Source organism: Cercospora beticola, chromosome 6 (assembly GCF_033473495.1).
Source record: "Cercospora beticola chromosome 6, complete sequence".
Classification (NCBI taxonomy): Eukaryota; Fungi; Ascomycota; class Dothideomycetes; order Mycosphaerellales; family Mycosphaerellaceae; genus Cercospora; species Cercospora beticola.
The window spans coordinates 1,742,106-1,760,616 of NC_088940.1; the positions used below are offsets into that span (position 1 = coordinate 1,742,106).

The 18,511-nt window shown below is 53.0% G+C and overlaps 8 protein-coding genes across 8 annotated transcripts; 4 read left to right on the forward strand and 4 right to left on the reverse strand.

The window, feature by feature from the left end:
- Window positions 1–4,422: 4,422 nt before the first annotated feature.
- RHO25_009743 (uncharacterized protein) lies at window positions 4,423–5,116 on the reverse strand (the record flags this gene model as incomplete). The annotated part of the gene is made up of 2 exons (XM_023601270.2): window positions 4,423–4,438; window positions 4,515–5,116. The coding sequence occupies 2 exons, from the start codon at window positions 5,114–5,116 to the stop codon at window positions 4,423–4,425; spliced, it is 618 nt and encodes a 205-aa protein (XP_023453916.2).
- Window positions 5,117–5,750: 634 nt separating this feature from the next.
- RHO25_009744 (uncharacterized protein) lies at window positions 5,751–7,628 on the forward strand (the record flags this gene model as incomplete). Its single annotated transcript, XM_023601271.2, has 1 exon — window positions 5,751–7,628. One exon carries the CDS (start codon window positions 5,751–5,753, stop codon window positions 7,626–7,628), a length of 1,878 nt encoding a protein of 625 aa, XP_023453915.1.
- Window positions 7,629–8,130: 502 nt separating this feature from the next.
- RHO25_009745 (uncharacterized protein) lies at window positions 8,131–10,284 on the forward strand (the record flags this gene model as incomplete). The annotated part of the gene is made up of 2 exons (XM_023601272.1): window positions 8,131–8,677; window positions 8,939–10,284. The coding sequence occupies 2 exons, from the start codon at window positions 8,131–8,133 to the stop codon at window positions 10,282–10,284; spliced, it is 1,893 nt and encodes a 630-aa protein (XP_023453918.1).
- A 390-nt stretch (window positions 10,285–10,674) lies between these two features.
- On the reverse strand, window positions 10,675–12,276 carry RHO25_009746 (uncharacterized protein; the record flags this gene model as incomplete). Its single annotated transcript, XM_023601273.1, has 2 exons — window positions 10,675–11,465; window positions 11,553–12,276. The coding sequence occupies 2 exons, from the start codon at window positions 12,274–12,276 to the stop codon at window positions 10,675–10,677; spliced, it is 1,515 nt and encodes a 504-aa protein (XP_023453917.1).
- Window positions 12,277–12,424: 148 nt separating this feature from the next.
- RHO25_009747 (uncharacterized protein) lies at window positions 12,425–13,148 on the forward strand (the record flags this gene model as incomplete). Its single annotated transcript, XM_023601274.2, has 2 exons — window positions 12,425–12,727; window positions 12,783–13,148. 2 exons carry the CDS (start codon window positions 12,425–12,427, stop codon window positions 13,146–13,148), a joined length of 669 nt encoding a protein of 222 aa, XP_023453219.1.
- Window positions 13,149–13,282: 134 nt separating this feature from the next.
- Window positions 13,283–14,353, reverse strand: RHO25_009748 (uncharacterized protein; the record flags this gene model as incomplete). Its single annotated transcript, XM_023601275.1, has 2 exons — window positions 13,283–14,280; window positions 14,335–14,353. 2 exons carry the CDS (start codon window positions 14,351–14,353, stop codon window positions 13,283–13,285), a joined length of 1,017 nt encoding a protein of 338 aa, XP_023453220.1.
- Window positions 14,354–14,852: 499 nt separating this feature from the next.
- Window positions 14,853–16,001, forward strand: RHO25_009749 (uncharacterized protein; the record flags this gene model as incomplete). Its single annotated transcript, XM_023601276.2, has 1 exon — window positions 14,853–16,001. One exon carries the CDS (start codon window positions 14,853–14,855, stop codon window positions 15,999–16,001), a length of 1,149 nt encoding a protein of 382 aa, XP_023453217.1.
- A 336-nt stretch (window positions 16,002–16,337) lies between these two features.
- Window positions 16,338–18,077, reverse strand: RHO25_009750 (uncharacterized protein; the record flags this gene model as incomplete). The annotated part of the gene is made up of 1 exon (XM_023601277.2): window positions 16,338–18,077. The coding sequence occupies one exon, from the start codon at window positions 18,075–18,077 to the stop codon at window positions 16,338–16,340; it is 1,740 nt and encodes a 579-aa protein (XP_023453218.1).
- Window positions 18,078–18,511: the final 434 nt, after the last annotated feature.

Below are 18,511 nucleotides of genomic sequence, written 5' to 3' on the forward strand. Positions count from 1 at the left end.
TCCTCTTGCTGTTGCCATCACGACTGACGATACCGCTCCTCCAGGACTACTGGTCTTCTTCATACTGTTGCTGGCCGTGTAGCTTTTGTGCTGGACGCCATTTAAGCCGCCACGCATTGAAGGAACAGCGGAGAGCCATGCTATGCCCAGAAGACAATCATAGGGCATTGCCCTTGCCCTGTCGGGCATCATGCTGCTTTTGATGATGGACTTAGCGACCTCAGAGTCCCCGTTCCCGGAGGCTATGATCATGGCCAGCCAGTGTGTTGAGTCGACAAGCAGACCCGTCCTGCAGTCCCTCCTCCACCCTGCAGGCCGATTCTACCGCCAGTTGTCCGCCGAGAGCGTCCTGATTTGGAGGCATATTGTCTGACGTCGGTGAATGCGAGCGGTGCTCATGCAATTGAGTGGATGTGCTGGATCGACGAGCCGTGCTACTCCCAAAAGATACCTACACGGCAAAGGCCTTGCCGTGTCGGGCGTTGTCCCTCTCCTGAGTATGGCTTGTCCGCCGCCCCTCCTCCATTTTGCTGACTAAGTCTACTGCCGGTGCAGTATTGGGACCGTCCTGCCACGAGGCATATCGTCTGTCATCGGCGAGAGTGCGGGAGTGCGAGAGTAGGAGTGGCGGACTGATTCGGTTGTGCGGTCGTGCTGTGTCGGAGCATGGTAGTTCGTGGCGACCATGGCGGATCTGGGTCGCTGCTCGCCACGCAATCAGCAGGCTCTGGCGCAAGTTCGTCCTTATCACGATGTGATCAAGCTGTGCGTGGTGGTGGCATCAGTTTGCGTGACGATGAAGGCAGGGCAATGAGGGCAGCGGAGCGCTGGCTACCATGACAGCGCTGGCATGAAGCCCTGGCTGCTCTATGCCTGCGGACGGCTCTGGCGGCTCTCGATCATTGCTCGCAAAATCTTGAGCGGTCGGTATTCTCGCTGCTTCCTCCTCGCCACAAGATGGCCCAGCTGCGTGCTATCATAGTGTTCGTTTGCGAGAGGACCCGTGCTGAGTCCCAAGGCGATTGTGGCGGCGCAGAGCTGGCTGCAATGAGACCACAGGCATGAAGCCGCAGCGACATGACTGGATATCCTACCGCAAGAACCGGCGACGCAGGCTCGTTGGCGGTCGGTATTGTCGCTGCTCATCCATCCGCACCACACGATGGTCTAGCCATGCGCTATGGTGGTGTTCGTTTGCGGCGGAAGCGCATTGAGCGTCAAGACGCTTTCGGCGGTGGAGTGTCGATTGTCATCAGATCACGGGCATGAAGCCGCCATCCAGGCTCGTGAGGAATTGGTATCGTCGCAGTTCGTCCGTCCGCGCCATAAGATGGTCTAGCCGTGCGCTATGGTGGTGTTCGTTTGCGAGGGCAGCGTATTGGTCGTGAAGGCGGTGGGGGCGGTGGATCGCTGGCTGCCATGAGACTACGGGCATGAAGCCGCCGCCCGGGCTCGTGAGGAGTTGGTATCGTCGCAGCTCCTCCGTCCGGACCACAAGATGGTCTAGCTGTGCGCTATGGTGGTGTTCGTTTGCGAGGGAAGCGTACTGGGCGTCAAGGCAGTGGCGGCGGTGGATCGTTGGCAGTTGTGAGCGAGTGATGGATCTCGTAGCAGCTTCGTCCTCAGCATGAGCTGGACCAGCGATGCGTTGCGGTGACGCTCGTCGTCAAGGAGATGCGTACTCCACGTCAGTATGGTGGGTGTATTGATGCGCTGGCTCCACAGCCATGAGATGGGCCCGCGGGCATCATGCTGCAACGATAAACTATTCCCTGGGGACAAAGAGTGACCTAGTGCTCACAGCTTCATGCCTGCAGACCAGCCCTCGGCACCGCTTTCAAATCGCTACTCCATAGCTACTCCATAGCTACTTATGAGATGGTGAGGATGCTATCGAAGATCACAGAGCTCTTGAGTCCTGCTCGTCTATCATGGGGTCAACTTTCGACCGTACCGGACTCGCGAGTGCCAGCGGCTTTCCGCTGAATGCATCGAGAAGCATCTCAAGGCATGCAGAACACTGCGGTATGGGCTGCCGGACAATCACAGCGACCCCCTCAAACCGCAACGACAAATTGACGACTTTGCGTTGCCATAAAGAGTGGCTGCAGTGCTCATAGCTGTCCAGTCCACGCCGACCGCTCCGTGCTACCTTCACATTGCTACTGTAGATCGAGAATACTCTTTGATGGCATTCGGCGCGTGAGCCATTCTGATTCATCACGGAACCATTATTCGACGGGCGTACGCCAGAGGGTTCTAGCAGCCTCACAATGGACGTGCCGAGAAGCATCTCAAGCACTCAGAACACTGCAGCAAAACTGCTCGATGTTCACAGCTGACCACCGAGGAAACTCTCGCCACTGCATGTCTCGACATTGCTGACAGATGTGCCGCGAGCCACGAATCCTTCTCATCATCGTCCATGTGTCTCCCACGTCGCCCAGACACAGCGACTGACAGAACGGCCCCCATATCGGAGGCCTCCCAAACTCCACAAATCGACCAATTCCACGCCCGAGACCTTCGTGCGATCCCCATACATCTCAGAAGACAGCTGCTGGTGGAGGAACAGCGGATCCACAACTTTCAACACAAAGAATACTGCGAAAAGTGACCATGGGGCTAACAAGGTCGGAGGCCTTGAACAAGTCCCCAGCAAGATCGTAGGTCCGCGGTGACACCAGGTTGCACGAGCCGGTATTGACACGGTAGGGCCTACAAGTGAGCGGGATGACACGAGGGATGTCAACGGAAGCACCCTCCGACACACTGACATCCATGACGAGCCAATACCGACTCTAAGACACGCCATAATCATCCAGCACTGCGGAAACCCGAAAACTGACCTGCTCACCTCACGAACTGGGCGGTCGAAATTGATCCAATCTCAACATTCGCGTATCGACTAGCTCTCAAATGCGGACGAGCGGTACGTCGATCTCGAAAATCAACACTACAGCGTCTTTGGCGAAGAGAGATGTTTGCCGTTGCACAAACAATAAAATACCAAAATTGGGAAGTGGGAAGAGGCTATGGTTTAACTGGACATTTTAAAACATAAGGGCTCTCAGAGATTTATGCTTCGAAAAACCTCTCACATGAGCACCCACAACATGTAGAACGGCCTCAAAGCAGGCCTGTAGGACATGAATGCACAAATGATTCAAAGAGACAATAAACAAGCTATCATGGCGTGCAAGTTACACATCACTACTTTCATGTGTGAAGTAGTACTCGCACATGCAGAGAGTGGCAGAACTGTCTCGTGAAGTACGGTGTCTTATACGGGGCTTGAATTCAAGACACACTCTTTGCTCAAAGACACTTCCAGCAGAGACAGTCTCCGGTGCTCGCGACTGGAAGGTGAATGGAATACAAAACCCAGAGTGAATTCACGAAACAGCTCCAGCATCTTCACCTCTTAACACTTAATCCCAACACCAAATATTGAGAACGCTCAACAAATCTCCTACGCACGCAAAAATGACAGTCAAGCACACTCTACACACCTACGGCTGCTTACACTTCGCTCTCATTCCGATCACACCCACACCCACACCCAAAACATCAGCCAGCACTACCACTCCCGACAACAACGAATCACCCAAAGACAAAGACTCCAACAAAACTCTCACTACCTTCGATGCCTTATGGCATACCCCGACAGATGTTCACACCACAACAAAGAGATTCTGTGGAAAATCCAAATGCAATCTTCTCAACTCGCGGAAACTGCGCGGCCGAGCTCGACACAGTCTTGATAATCTTGACGGATATCTCTCTGATGCTATGGAAAGATATATGGAACTCGGAATCGATTACCATAATATCCCCTTCCATGCTCGAGCAAGTATGAGTGAAGAAGAGATGTGTCGATTAGCGAACCAGCAATTCGGGATCGAAACTCGAGAGTGGGAGGATGATGGGTTTTTTGGGAAGTGGATTGAATTACAGAGGAGGGTGAAAAGGGTGAGAGGGGAGTTGGAGGAGTTAGATGAGAATTTGATTCAGGTTGTGAATTCTTGTAGAGCGTTGGTGGGGGAGATTGAAGGGACAATGCAGGACTTGGATTTTGGGGTGAAATATTTGGAGTATATGTGGTTGGAGCTTTGGGGTGGGTTTGATGGGGTTTGGGAAGGAGAAGGGGAAGGTTGTGGATCGGGTGGAGAGGTGGGTTTTTGAGAAGTGGAGGGGGAGGATTGGGGGGTTGAAAGATAGGTTCTATGTTGAGGAGGAAGAGTAGCAGTGATGGGGAAATCCGAGTTTCTTCTGATACTGGTAGAACTTGGTAGAGCAATGATGGTTTCGCATATCTGTGTGACTAAGAAAAAGGAAAGATAGAGAGTAAGGAGCGTTACAAGAAGAGAAGTACTTTCCATTTCGTTAGGGCTGAACATCTGGTCCACAGAGTCCGCCCAGTCATGTCATGTTTATGCTATGCTTATCGCTCAAACGCTCCATCTGAAGAAAATTCGTTGAAAGACATAATGAATGCTCACCGGTCCACTTACTATATCATCGGCACGCCTCCAGGTCCCGTTGGTGCCCGGTCACGACGAGCCTGTGCGCTCTTGAACCAGCGACGGCCAGTCTTGAAAGCACCGACAGCAGCAGCCTTCTTGCGCTTCTGGATGAACCACCAGACCTTGAAAGCCACGAACGAGACGATGAGGAGAGCAAACAAGGTCAGCGCAATGATCATGTTGCGGTAGTGGATCTTGTAAGTGTGCAAGTTGGCTTTGACCTTTTCAAGCTCCTCGGTGGCGTTGTGGCTGTCGTTGCCTTTGATGCTCTTGGGTCGGTCACTGTCATTGTCATTGGAGTTGGCCAATTTGGAGACAGTGGTTGGGTACGGGTAGTCCCAGGTTGCGCTGGAGCTTACGAGTGTTGCCATAGTGGTAGGAAGAATAGAGTCGATGGTTGGGGTAGAGCTCTTTGTCATGGACTTTTCTGTCAAGACTGGGGTTGGTGTCTTCTTTGGGGCAGGCTCCTCGTCCTCGTCATCAGCCTGAACAGCAGTTGCGGTAGGTCGTGGCTTGGTCTCCTGGACCGTAGTGAGAGGCTCGAACTCAGTGTCGTCCGAGTCGTCGAAGTCGTACATTTTTGGCGACATGTTTGCTGGTGAGGGAAGTGTAGTGAGTTGCGGATGCAATTCTGTGTGTGTGCGTGAGTTGTGTCTTTACTGCCGGAGTAAAGTGTTGCTTTTGACTCGTTGCGGAGGAACTGTGGTGAAGAAGAGTATGGATATGGCTCTGGGTTATAAGTGGGAGGCATTGTGAATACTGAGAACAAAGAGTGAAAGAGGTCACCAGGCTGTCGTGAATGGGCGCAGATGAATGTTCATTGTCCCTCAAATTGTGACAATGCAGTTCATTGTCTGCTGCTGTTCTTATTGTGGTATGACGTGATAGCGCCATTGTACGCTTGGAGATGGCGGAGAGGCGGAGGTGAGTGTCTCAGGTCGTCTTCACGACAATGCTTGGCAAGAATCGGCCAAGCACGACCCTGGCAGCTGGGCGGCGGATATGCAGCCACGGCTCGCGGAGGAAGACGTCAGGAGAAGAGGATGATAAGACGGTTCGCGTGGTCGCACTGCACGCCTTCTCCTCGTCTCTCGCCCGCCCACGAACGAACCGACAGGCAGAAGATGCGCAAGAGGCGGCGGCCATCTCTCACCGAACCTCCGAGCGCGTCGCAGGGCTGAGCAGGAGAGAGCGCGACGGGCGTTTCAAACCCAGTGGGCCACGATGCTGATTTCGGCCGCTTCGATTCACAACCGCCTCGTGCAGCTGGGCCTCGCCGTCGCCATTGGCCTCGCCCTCACCTTCGTCTTCCTCCCCACCCCCATCTCGCTGCGCCGCCATGTGGTCCGCCCGCACGCCGCACCCACCTTCTCCATAGCGCCACGACCGGATCATCCCATCGATACGCTGACGTCCCGTGCGGACCACGCGTACAAGGGTCTATTGACCAGGGAGACGAAAAATGTCCACGACGCCGCCGAAGCATACCGTTCGCGTAGAGGACGCCAGCCACCGCCACTGTTTGACGTGTGGTTTCAGTTCGCCGCCAATTCTTCGGCCGTCATAGTCGAGGACTTCTTCGACCGCATCTACGATGATCTGGAGCCATTCTGGGGCGTTTCGCCCAAGCAGATCCGCGAACAGGCCAGCGACTTCATTCACAGGATTTCCGTGCGGAATGGCAATGCAACTGGCAGGACAGACATCGAGCGAAGAGAATGGATAGAGCTATGGACAGACATGGTGCGGATTGTGGCGCCTCTGCTTCCAGACATGGACATCCCCATCAACGTCATGGATGAGAGCCGCATTGTTGTTCCGTGGGAGGAGATCGATGGCTACATGACCAAGGCGGAGCTGGCAAAGAAAGTCGTACCGCCAAGCGAGTTGAAGACAGATTTCAGTGGGCTTCAGGCTGCGATCAAGGACATGGATAGACATCCTCCGCCTGCTTTCGATGCAGGTTTCGAGGGCGAAGGTCCGTACTGGAGACTTGCAGTCGTTGGCTGTCCACCAGAAAGCCCAGCGAGGAAGGTATATGAGGAGACTGACTTCTCCACGCCCCCTCCACTTTCCACGCAGAGTCCGCCTAACACACTGGAGGGCTATGTACAAAACTGGACGTACGCATGTTCGCCCTGTGACCATCCTGACCTACAGGGTCTGCACGGCACGTTTGTCGAGCCCATCTCGATTGCGAACACGAAGAATTTCTTTCCACTTTTCGGAGGATCCAAGTTGCCCATGAATAATGAAATATTGTTGCCACCCGCCATGTACTGGACTACAGACCCGTTCTACTCGGGTGGCAATGACCACGGAGGTGTGTGGGAAGACAAGAAGAACAAGCTCATCTGGCGTGGCTCGGCCAGTGGCGGGAGGAACAGGAAGGAGAACTGGACCCGGTTTCAACGTCACCGCTTCATTTCAATGCTGAACGCCACCAGTATCAAAGAACTCGAGCAAAAGTCGGAGCAAAAAGGCATCAACTTCGTATTGCCTGACAGCGACGCTTACAGCCTTACTGTCCAGAAGCCGGAGGCACCCGAGCATGCATTCAGCGACTGGGTCGATTCCTTTTCTGACGCAGCTGCTGTGCATCTGCTTTGCTTTCCTGAGGATCCGCCAGGACCACACTGCACATATACTGACCATTACTTTTCGGTGGCCAAGGCCATGCCCATGAAACAGCAGTACAGCAACAAATACTTACCAGATATCGATGGCAACTCGTTCTCGGGACGCTATCGCGGCTTCTTGGGGTCGACCTCCCTTCCCATCAAAGCAACGATTTATCAAGAATGGCATGATTCTCGGCTTGTTCCATGGAAGCATTTTGTGCCGATGGACAACACTTTTATTGACATATATGGCATTATGGAGTATTTCGTGGGTAATGAATTGCTCGGTTTGGCCGGGCACGACGATGTTGCGAGAAACATAGCATTGGAGGGCAAAGCATGGACGGAAAAGGTGCTCAGGAGGGAAGACATGAGCGTGTACGTACTACGCCTGCTGTTAGAATATGCGAGGATTTGTGACGATGATCGTGAGAGAATGGGCTGGACAGAATCACAGATCAGTGATGATGCTGTAACATAGATTGTGTACATTGGAGACAGAAAATTCTTGTATCCTTCTTAGGTCGTTTCCGGCCATTTCGTTACACTGGCATCCCAGACGCAGAGCGTTTCGGAGATTCACAATCACCACTATCACCATCGATCCGACTTACGGAACGCTGGTCGACGGCCACTCGAAGGACAAAGAAAACACCATGGCATTTACGCGGCACTGGCGAGCATTGTTTGCGAGCCGATCCTTTGACAGTTATGAATAGATATCAGTCATCCCCACTGATCACGAACAAAGCTGCCGGACAATTGGAGTTGTCTAAATGAAAGGCATGGCCTACAACGAGGTCTCGAAACAGTCATCGTTCAGGCCTCTTCGAACTTCACGTCTATCGCACGAGCTGGTCTCATAGCACTCTTCCTTCAATTACAGCCTATTCCACTTTTTAATCGAGCGAAGCATACATAATATGCAAGTCAACGGTACCGCACACTCTCTCCGAAGGACAGGACCCTCCATTTCCAAGGCAATGATTTCCGCTCCTCTCGAGCTCACGCAGGCCGTGAAGCCAGCAGACACAGCAAAGGTGCTTGTCAAGCAGAAGTCTCTTAAATCACCTCCTCCCGCCTCATGTAAACCACAGCTCCTCTCCCCAACACAGAAACCCACCCGGCCTCTCGTGGAGTCTCCCTCCGCAGACCGCCGCCACTCCCTCGAACTGATCCGCAACATGTGCCTCGAGATCGACTCTTTTCTCAACGACGTGAAAGATCACGGATATGTCTTGCATGCTGACGAGTCAAAGATTGCCGACCGATTAGAAGAGCTCGAACATCACGAGCATATTCTCTCGCCAATTGCCGAGACACCTGAAGTGCCCGGAGGTTTCAATCCTCTAACGCTGACGTATAGTCTACCGAAAGCGAATCTTGCGACGAAGCCGTATATGTCTGTGTCGTTGGCAGAGAGAAAGTTGGAACTTCCGGTGAAGAACCCGGCGAGGGAGCGACCGACGAATGTTTGGAGGAATTTGGGTTCGAGGAAGTATTTGTTTGTTGATGAGGGGAGGGTTGTGCGTAAGTAATATGAATATTCAAGTTCCAAGTTGTGCGCTTTCACGCATGGTTCTTCACATGTTTTTTATCAATTTTCATCTGTTTTCACGCATGTGCTTTTGAGCGCAAAGCTCACTTGAGCCAGCATCGAAGAAGTCTTAGATCTCAACACCTCACTAGCACACTCGTCAGTTCAACCACATGTTAACACATGCTTCTCATATTCCATATGATGGAGATGTCTTCTTCCCGCATTCACTTGAGCCCGCTCCCTGCAAAAAGCTCAATGGTATACCCCTTCTCCCCCATGTCTGCCCTTCCTTTCCACATCCACATCTGCCCTTCACGGCAGCATGGCCGCCAACGATGCGGTTAAAGAGGCGCCATCCGCCTATGGCTTGCCCTCCCCTTACAACCCGCAAGGAACCAACATGGCGGGCATCGCGACAGCCACAGCAGTAAACACAGTTTCGATGTGGCCGGTCACCACGATCGGCACATCGACCTCCTATGTGCCTATCCCAACAAACTGTTGGGTGGTGGGCATGGAAACAAAGTGTGTTCCAAATCCGCCTCCTCCTCCGGCAGCGGTTGCTTCAACACCAGCTCCTGCAATCGAGACCACGACAGCAACAGCGGTACTTACACTCACGTCGCATGGAACGACGAAGCCTTCGGCAACGGGCACCTCTTCTGGTTCGGAAGCTTCTTCAACACAGTCGATGAATCCCAGCTCGATCACCCCATCTTCAACCACCCCGCCACTCCCAGGCTTCACAGGAACTCCAGACGAAGGAGACTCAAGCGCTCGATCGCGTCAAATTGGCGTCGCTCTAGGAATATCGTTCGCTCTTCTCCTCGCCTTTCTCCTGATCTGGGCTTTCTTCGCTTGGAAAAACAAGCTCTGGCCTTTCAGAAAACCAGACGCTAGTAATGAAGAAGCAGCATTCCCCATGGAAAAGATCGATCGCAACAACGACGCTCACTTGACTGGCGGCGCAGCAGTCTTTCCCAGACGAAAGTCCTTGCGACCACAATCCCAGTCTTCCTCAACTCGAATCCGGCCACCATCTTCGACGTATTCACAAGATCTCAATCTCGAGAAGCGAAACGAAGCTCCCTATGAAGCTTGGACCGATACGATGAGTAATGCCAGTCGAAACCAACCGCAGGCTACCAGAGACTTCATCGATGGCAGGGGTTCAGGGATTGAAGATCAGTCTCCGACGTCAGGACACAGACCTTTCTCCGGAAGCAGCTTCGCAAGTCTCTACGATCCGATGCCTCCAACACCTCCACCGACCAGTCCTCTTCCTCCCATTCCACTCGCAGCAGCTCTTCGCCAGCCGTTGACAGAGCGCCAGCGACGAAGCATGATCTACAGGTCGAACTTCCCAGACAGTCCAGTGATTGCGCAAGAAAGGGGATTTGATCAGGGACCTTATCAGAATGGGATCCTCAACAACGACGCCATGGAAAGTCATTGGAGTTTGCAGAGGATGGGAACTCCATCGCCTGTAGATGGGCCGTTTGATGAGGACATGAAGGTCCCGGGAAGTCCACTTGATCGAGTCACGGGGTTCGAGTATCTGTACTCGATGCCGAAGCATAGAGACAGTAGAGCTTGACAGGGGTCGCCGGGTACCAGTGCAAGTATCTCAGAGGACGTGTCGTTTGTTCATCTGTAAGAAAAGCGAATCAGACCTTCAGACGTTGACGTTCATCAGTTTTATATACTTGGCCCAGAGTCGTACCCACGAGGATGAAAGTTACACATCAGAAACTCGAGATTGTATCGTGAGCCCTTCTTACTATTCACGTTCCTTTTGACGTTAATCTTGGAATCGAAGAAATCGCAGCACACCCTGAGCAAAAGATCTCGAGCTGCTCCGCCGCTTCCACTTCGGTAAGCAGCCGGGTGGCCGTCTCAATAACTGAAGGCAGGAAGAAAACAAAAAAAAATCCTTGGTAGATCTGTCCCTCGCCAGTCGTGCAAACGACCAACAGCGTCATCAGTCTTACTCATCGAGCTCGATGAGATCGTTCAGGTCATCGAGCTCGTTGTTAAGCTCATTCAGTACGTCCTCAGTGTCTAGCGCCTCCTGCCTCTCCGCTTCGAGCCATCGTCTCTCGTCTTCAGAGATGTGACCAATGCCATCTATATTAGCCGTCCATCCACTATCCGCGGAATCGAATATGACGTGCTGCACTGGCTCTCGTTCGTCGTATAAGTACGGAGGAATCGTAGTCCATCCGCGCCGAACTTCGTAAAGTATGGTAACACGAATGTCTTTCGTTCGCACAGACCGTGTGAAGCTATCGATGACTGCAATCATATGGGGTGAGTGGAAGTCCGAGGGTGGTCGGTAGCTGGACACCACAACACGGACATTTCTGAGGGTGCTGGAAGTGGCGACGCATTTGGCCAGGTGAGAGAATACCGAATTCGAAATGGACTCCGCATCTGTCACCCATGCTAGCGAGTCGAATGTTCTTTCTGAATGCGTATCAAGATCCAGCTCAAGCACGAGTGTCTGGAGGTTCGGGCTCGTTGACAGGATGGAAGCGTCCAGCGTATTGCTTGTTCCTAATTTGCCATGGATACTGACGGATTCCAAAACCTGCATTGCACTAAAACAATGCCTACCGGAGAACGCCGTGAGCTTTTCTGGCTTTCTGGGCCGATATGCGAACGTCTTGAGCGAGCATGCCTGCTGCGTTAATGCTTCAAAAAATTCGTCTTCGTCGTCTGACAGTAAGTCATTGCATGGAAGATGACTCCGTTCCCATTGATGATCGCGATTCTCTCCTATGCAAGTGTCAGCGCGTGTTGGGGCAATGAGGGAAATCTATGATATCTAAATCTGTGCTATCTTGTGATCATGACGATTCGTACCGAGATATAGGTGCTCAAGCGCGCGGGGCAGAGAAAGTATTGCGAGCAGGGCTCTTGAGTGGACGTTGCACTCAATCAAAGTCAGGCGCTTCAACGGTGTAACTTTTTGGCAGGCAGGGAAGTTCTCGTAGCCGAGATCGAAGTTCACGCAAGATATGGTCAGTTCTTCGAGACACGGGTGCAGAAAGAGACCAGGGAAGATGGCCATGGAACTCCAGTATCGGGTCTTTTCACCGTTGCTGTGTATCGTCAAGCGTTTCAGTAGCTGAAGAGGCGGCTGGGCGGCACCAACTGTTGAGGGCACATTGCTGCCAGAGCGCAGCAGGAGAGCCTCAATGTCTTGCTTGATGATCGGCCAATTCCCATCTTTGCTCCACTGCCGGTGGTTGCATGTCGGGCTCTCGATGATCAAGTCCCGCAAGTTGTGGGTAAGGCTAAGTATCTTATGGAATTTCTGCAAGCCTATTTCCTCGCGAGGTGTAGCCCGAAGCTCGATCTCGTGGATGGCAGTCGCCCGTTCGCGGCGGGTTTTCAGAGCCTGCAAGATGCGCTTGCACCCCTGGCCTGTCTGGATAAAGAGGCGTCGCCACAGCACTGATTCGGCAAGGGCCTGATAGCGCGAAGCTGTCACAGCCACATTGAAAAGAGCATCTGAGTCGTTGGACAGAAAGTCGATGATGAGGCCCGCCAATTCATCCGGAAGGCTATCAAGAGTGAGCGCCATGTTCTTCTCAGGAAGTTCGATGTGTGGAAAATAAGACACGACGTGGAGGCAGACGCGCCACGAAACTCAGTCGCGTCTCCCGACTGCCGACCACCCACCCCACCAGCACGCGCTCACCAGCGATCTCGCACCTCACTCTCCAAACACAATGGACGCCGACATATCAGACATCCTCGCCTCAGTCTCTGCCCCGTCCATCGACCACCGAACTCTCGATCTTCAGGCCCTAACGCGAGCATGGATAAACGAGCGAACATCACCAGATCTTCTTCCCTACCCCACCGATCTCATACAGCGAGCGAATGATGGCATCAAGCGGCAGATAGAAATCATAGAAGATATGACAGGGTCAATGGATCCCAGCAAGAACTTCACGTTGGTGATATTGCAGACAGAGCTGGAAAGAATGAAGTTCCTCGTGAGGAGCTATTTGCGGGCAAGGATAGCAAAGGTAGGAGATATGTGTCAGTTGGGACACATATGAAGGCTGAACAGTGCATGTGCAGGTCGATAAGTTCCCCATACATTACCGACAACGACTACTGCAAGCCGAACCTGACGATGAACCTCTGCTGTCAACATTGGAGTCGCAATACCTCGAAGCACATCAGTCATTACTCACTCAGCACTACCACGCCTCTTTCCTGTCAGTATTTCCGCAAAACTTGCACAGGATGGACGATTCGAGTGGAGGTGTGCACATGGTAGACAAGCCCGACGAGGATGCGGCAGTCTTTTGCAGAGTGCTGAGAGACTGCTATGTGGAGAGGCCTGTATACGGCGGAATAGATATGGTTCGAGGTGATATATGGGTCCTGAGATGGAGCAACATTGCAGAGCGAGTGAAACGAGGGGATGTTGAGCTCATATGAGGACTGTATTTGTTGCCTGGAGCCAAGGACCCGAAAATACCAAATGATACCCGGCACTTGTGCCAAGTTGAGAGCTTTTCATGCAGCAAATCTATACTCATAAGTCTTCTGATTCGCACAGTGTCGTGTGGCGATCAACGCCGCCCAGGCCTCTTCGGCCTTGCAAAGCCGCCAGTCTTTGGGGTTTCTGCTCCACTGCCTCCTTGGCCAGCGCTCTCGACTTCCCCGAACAAATCCGCTGTCAGCTCGCTAGGCTCAGTAGCCTCCAGAGACTTTGTCACTGTGATGCCAGCATCTCGCTCAGCAACAGTCCTAGTCCAGCTTTTGCCAGTACTGTAGACCATCCTCTCCTTGATTTTCGACGCGGTCGGGCAAGTGTACACGAACAATATCGTTGGCTTGCCGTCCGCAGCTTGGGTCGAAGGATGCGAATAGAAGCTATACCTAGGCTCATTTGCGCTGAGGAGCCCTGCGACCTGCGAGGGTTCGACGTTGTCATTCGACGAGTCGAGCATCAAAGTCTCGTCGGGCAGCTGATATTTCAGCTGCACAAGTGTCCCCCTACAGCCCTCCTCATTCAGCGATTGCAGAGCCTCCAGCACGCCTTCGCCAGTGGGCACATTGATCTTGTTGGGAGCATGACCCCGACGAGCAGATGTGCCCTGGGACTCCTGTGCTTCTGCATCCTTCACTCCTGCCAGCCCCGCCTCTTCTTCCGTCAATGGTGCCTTCAGTGCCTCATGTTGTTCATGCTTCTTCCAGCCCTCTGCTGTGAGCTCGCTTGCTTCTGTCGCAAACAAGGTCTGTCTGAACCTTTCAATGCCCAGCTCACGGACCAGCGTAAGACGAGTGGAGGCGAAGAGCATTTTCTGGCGCACGGGAGCAGCATTGGGAACGTATGTGATCGCAACGAAGCCATCCGCGGCGGAGGGTTCGACCTTGAGCAGGACATAAAGTGCCTTGTCAAGCTTCGCTTCCGCAGCGACTTGCGACAGGTCCTCGGTGAAGTCCTGCGATTGCAGTGGAATCATGCCTATGGGGATAAGCTTCTCATTCTCGATGCCTGCGAGCAAGGCCCGCTGGCTGTTGGAGGAGACGAAGCCATTGAAGGCATCGTGGAGCTCCTGCGAGGCTTGAAAGCATTAGTCAATGGTAGCTGGCGACTATATGAAGCTCCGTCGCCCACCTGAGATTCCGGACTGCATCTTCAGAGATGTTTGTATGGTGGAGGACAGGCAACGTCAGCGGGCATCGGAACGATCATCGGAAGCTTCGGCTGAAGCGAACTTTCCTCCACTGCACAACATCTTCACCATCAGCCATTGCTCCAGCCACAATCCATCACAAACATGTTGTTGAGCATGGCGAATAAGAATGAGACGGGCGCATATCTCTGCCAGCCCACGAATGTCTACAATGAATCAATTTGCCCTAATTGAGATTCAATCGTGTAAGCTTCGGACCGCGTACCTTTTGTCTATTGCCGAAGAGCTCTCCACTTCAGACCTCACATTGATCTTGCTTCCGACGATACTCAAAATCTCGCTATAGTCAATCTTCGCATTCTGAACAACAAAAACCTTGATTCTCTGCATATCTGAAAACTACAATTGAAGGCCATTGACCCTACCACAAGAATACATCCACCAAACGCCCATCAACAGCATCAACAGCAACAACAACAAAAAGCAACATCCTCCCAAAATGGACTTCCTAGTCGGCTCCTTCAACCAACCAAGTCTCTACCTCCTCTCCTTCGACCCATCAACCTCAACCCTAAAACTCATCAAAGAACACCCCGCAATCGGCGGCCACTCCTGGCTTTCCCTCTCCAAAGACAAACAACACCTCTACTGCACAGCCTGGACCTCCCCCAAACCCTCCTGCGCAGCCTACAAAATTCTCAACGGAGGCCGCAACATCCAATACCTCAACGCCAAACACGTCAAAGCCATTCCCGGCTACGTCTGCAACAATTCCACCCACGTCTTCTCAGTCTCCGGTCCCAGTGGCGAAGTCTTCCGTAAAGAAGCCGATGGCTCTCTCGGGAATTTAGTCCAAGAACTCGATTTCGTCACAAACCAGGGCTCAAATCAATCTGAAGCGCGAGGGGAAGTCGCGCATGGAGATTTTGGTGGTTTGAGGCATGGAGCGCACAGTGTCGATCTTTCACCTGATGGGAAGGCGTTGTATATTGCGGATATTGGGAGGAATTGTATTTGGACGTATAAAATCACTCATGAGAGAAGAGGAACGGATGATCCACCATTGGAATTTGGGACGAAGCATATCTCGCCTCGGGAACATGATGGGCCGAGACATACTTGGCCACATCCGAATGGGAAGATCCTCTACTCCCTTCAGGAGCACAGTAGCATGGTTGATGTGTTTTCCATTGCGGAGGATGGAGTGACTTTGAAGCACATTCAAGGTTGTTCAGTGTTGCCCGAAGGCAAGGATTGCAAGAATTATTGGGCAGACGAGGTCCGTTTCTCAACTGGACCAGATGCTTCGAAGCCGAAACACTTGTTTGCATCGAATCGTGGACTGGAGAAGGGTACGAATGGGTATGTGGCGGCGTACAGCCTCAAAGAGGATGGAACGCTCGCCGGCGAGACAGCAATCGATATTTGGGAGACGCCGACGAGTGGCGGAATTGCGAATGCCATCGAGCCGGCACCGTGGAGCCAGGCTCACGGCGAGAACGAGTATCTTGCCCTCTGTGACAGTGAAGAGGGCTGGGTCTCTGTCCTCAGATTTGACGGGAAGAAGATTTCCGAGGTGGCAAAGGTCAACCTGGGCAAAACTGAAGATGGAAAGGTCGTGGGAGCTGCCACACCTGTATGGCTATAGCAGAAAAGGTTTCAAGTGTCATCGTCATAGGGGAGATGAGACTACAGAGTGAAAGCAAGCTCTAGGATAGCTCGCACCTACGTATGAGCCTTGCTGTTGGTAACGCACAGATGATGACGGAATGCACGCCGCAAGAAGAGCACTCCTTCCGCTTCGGCTTCATCGCTGTGAATCCTTCTCCTGTCCGGTAGTTAGCATGAAACGCAACCAAGAGACAATGGGAGTCTTGGCGCACCATGTATCCCTACTGCCGGTCCAGACCTTGCCCTTCCATGGAGGACAGGATGATGGCAACGGCGATTTGTTGGGCTCGATCAACGGGGGCCACGACAGCGCCTAGAGATCCACACCCCCAGCATCATCAGAGCTCTCGAGGCCTGACTTGTCCTCGCTGTCATCAAGGCTGCAGACTGCTTCCTGCGTACCGAAGACACGTAACTTGTTTCCATAGACTCGCCAGAAGTCGCTGCCAAACTTCGGCATGCCGTCTGGGATGGTAACGTTTTCCGTCTGCATGTGAAACTTCAGCTTGCTGGGGTCTTTGTAAAACGGATCATCCTTTGCAGCAGGCCCGATACTCTCGTCGCCACGTCTCTTCCACTTGGCGCCTGCCACCGAAGGTGTGAAACCCACAGCTTCTGCGTTGAGTCCATTGCTTTGACCATTGGTGCTGTCAGTCACATCGTTTTGTTCATCGGCTCCCAGATCGATCTTCGCAACGCCGTTTTGCACCGAAGACGCCCGTCTATCGACCTCGACGTACGCGCCCTCTCGCTCAAGCTTGGCAGAAAGCCTCACTGCCACCTGAGCTGTGAGGTAGCTGTCGTAGCCGGCTTCGTGAAATGCCTGCACGTTGTTGTACTTCCCATGCTGTGGATCAGTCTCAACCACCGGCGTCTCAAGCGGACTGAGCTGCTCAGCGATCTGCTCCAGTGAGGAAGCTGGACTGATGTCACCGCAATTGTGCGTGCACATGTATTTCGTATCCACAATGGCAGGAAAGAGCTTGTGTAACTTCTTCTGAAAGTCCTCCACCGTGTCCGGAAGATCGCCAACGAACGTCCTGTAGATGTAGACAAGATCCAGAAAGCAATTATGACCTACCAAGACTCGCGGATTGCCACGCATCAAGGCCTGGGCACGATGGAATTGCGCTTTGTACTCGTTCAAGTCGACGAAGATGTCCTCGCCTGTGATGGCGTCTTTGGCGGATTCTTTGAGATCAAGACCCGATATGTTACCTCCGTGCAAGGCCTCAATTATCCAACGGAAACCCTTCTGCCTGTTGATCTGCTCTTCAACTCGTCGCTCACGATCCGCGGCCAGTCTGTCCTCGCGCTCTTTGTTAAAGTGCACGATTTGAATGGCGCCGCGCTTGCTGATGGTCACAAATTCCGGATACTCTGCACGTACTAGCTGATGGACCAATCTCTTCTCGAACCGAGTCAGCTCAGCGGGAACCTCGCCCTCCTTAAGGAACTGGGTGCTGGCTGGCAGAATCATCAGGTACTCGGGCGTGTTCATATTTCTCGACTTTTTCCAGGCCTCAATCTCGCCTCGGATGCGATCCATGAAAGCAAGTGCCTCGACTTCCGTCGGCTTGATCTGGATGTCCGCCACTGCACTCTTGTCCTGTCTCTTGGCATACTTCGCCCGAGCGTCCTTCGCTTCCGCCCGTGACAGATATGGCACCCCACGCGCGAATGGCCGGTTCATGTCGAAACCTACTGAGAGCAGGAACTCAGCTGCACCGGACTGAAACGAGAATATGCGCTCAACGTCAAGGCCCTTTTCGTTGATGACTGGTGACAGATCGAAATTGTAGGGTCGCAGGATGTACTTGTCGGAGAGAATGTCCTGTTCAACACACGTGATGCCGATTTGCAGAATCTGATATCGCTCCGCAGCGTCTTTGATTTCCGCATATCGCTGCTGCAGCGTTGGCTTGCCGTCGCCCCATTGTGCTTTGGTGGGCACGCCGGAAAGCTCAAGGTCAATGGCAACGAAATGGGATTTGCTGATGTCGGTGAGGATGTCCGGCAGCAACGGGTAGAAGGAAACCTTGTCGACGTCCATGCTGTGGATATGTTTGCGTGTAGTGATGTCCGGAGTCAGTTGCTGCTCATGTTCGGGAGTGGCAAAAGGACGAAGAAGCTTGAACAGGAAGTTGGAGAGCGCAGAAACGAAGCCCGTGGCAGGTGCAGCGGGAGGGCGTCGTGCTGTCCGAAGTGAACGTGTCGTCTGCACCTTCACCACCCGCTGCGACGCGCCGTTATCAGCAGAAGAGAAGTAGCAAACTTGCCTGCTCGGTCTGCAGGTGAGACGACTCAGTCTCAACCTGGCCAGAGCGGAAGCCACAGCGGACGACCACCGGCTCTGTGAAACACACACTGTTCGCTGCCAGCACAATCAGCGAGAGGCAGTGTCGACGCGTCAGAGAAAGTGTTGCTACCAACGCAAACACCTGGCGGAGCGGAAGTGAGCAATTGAGCAGGGATATCGATGTCATT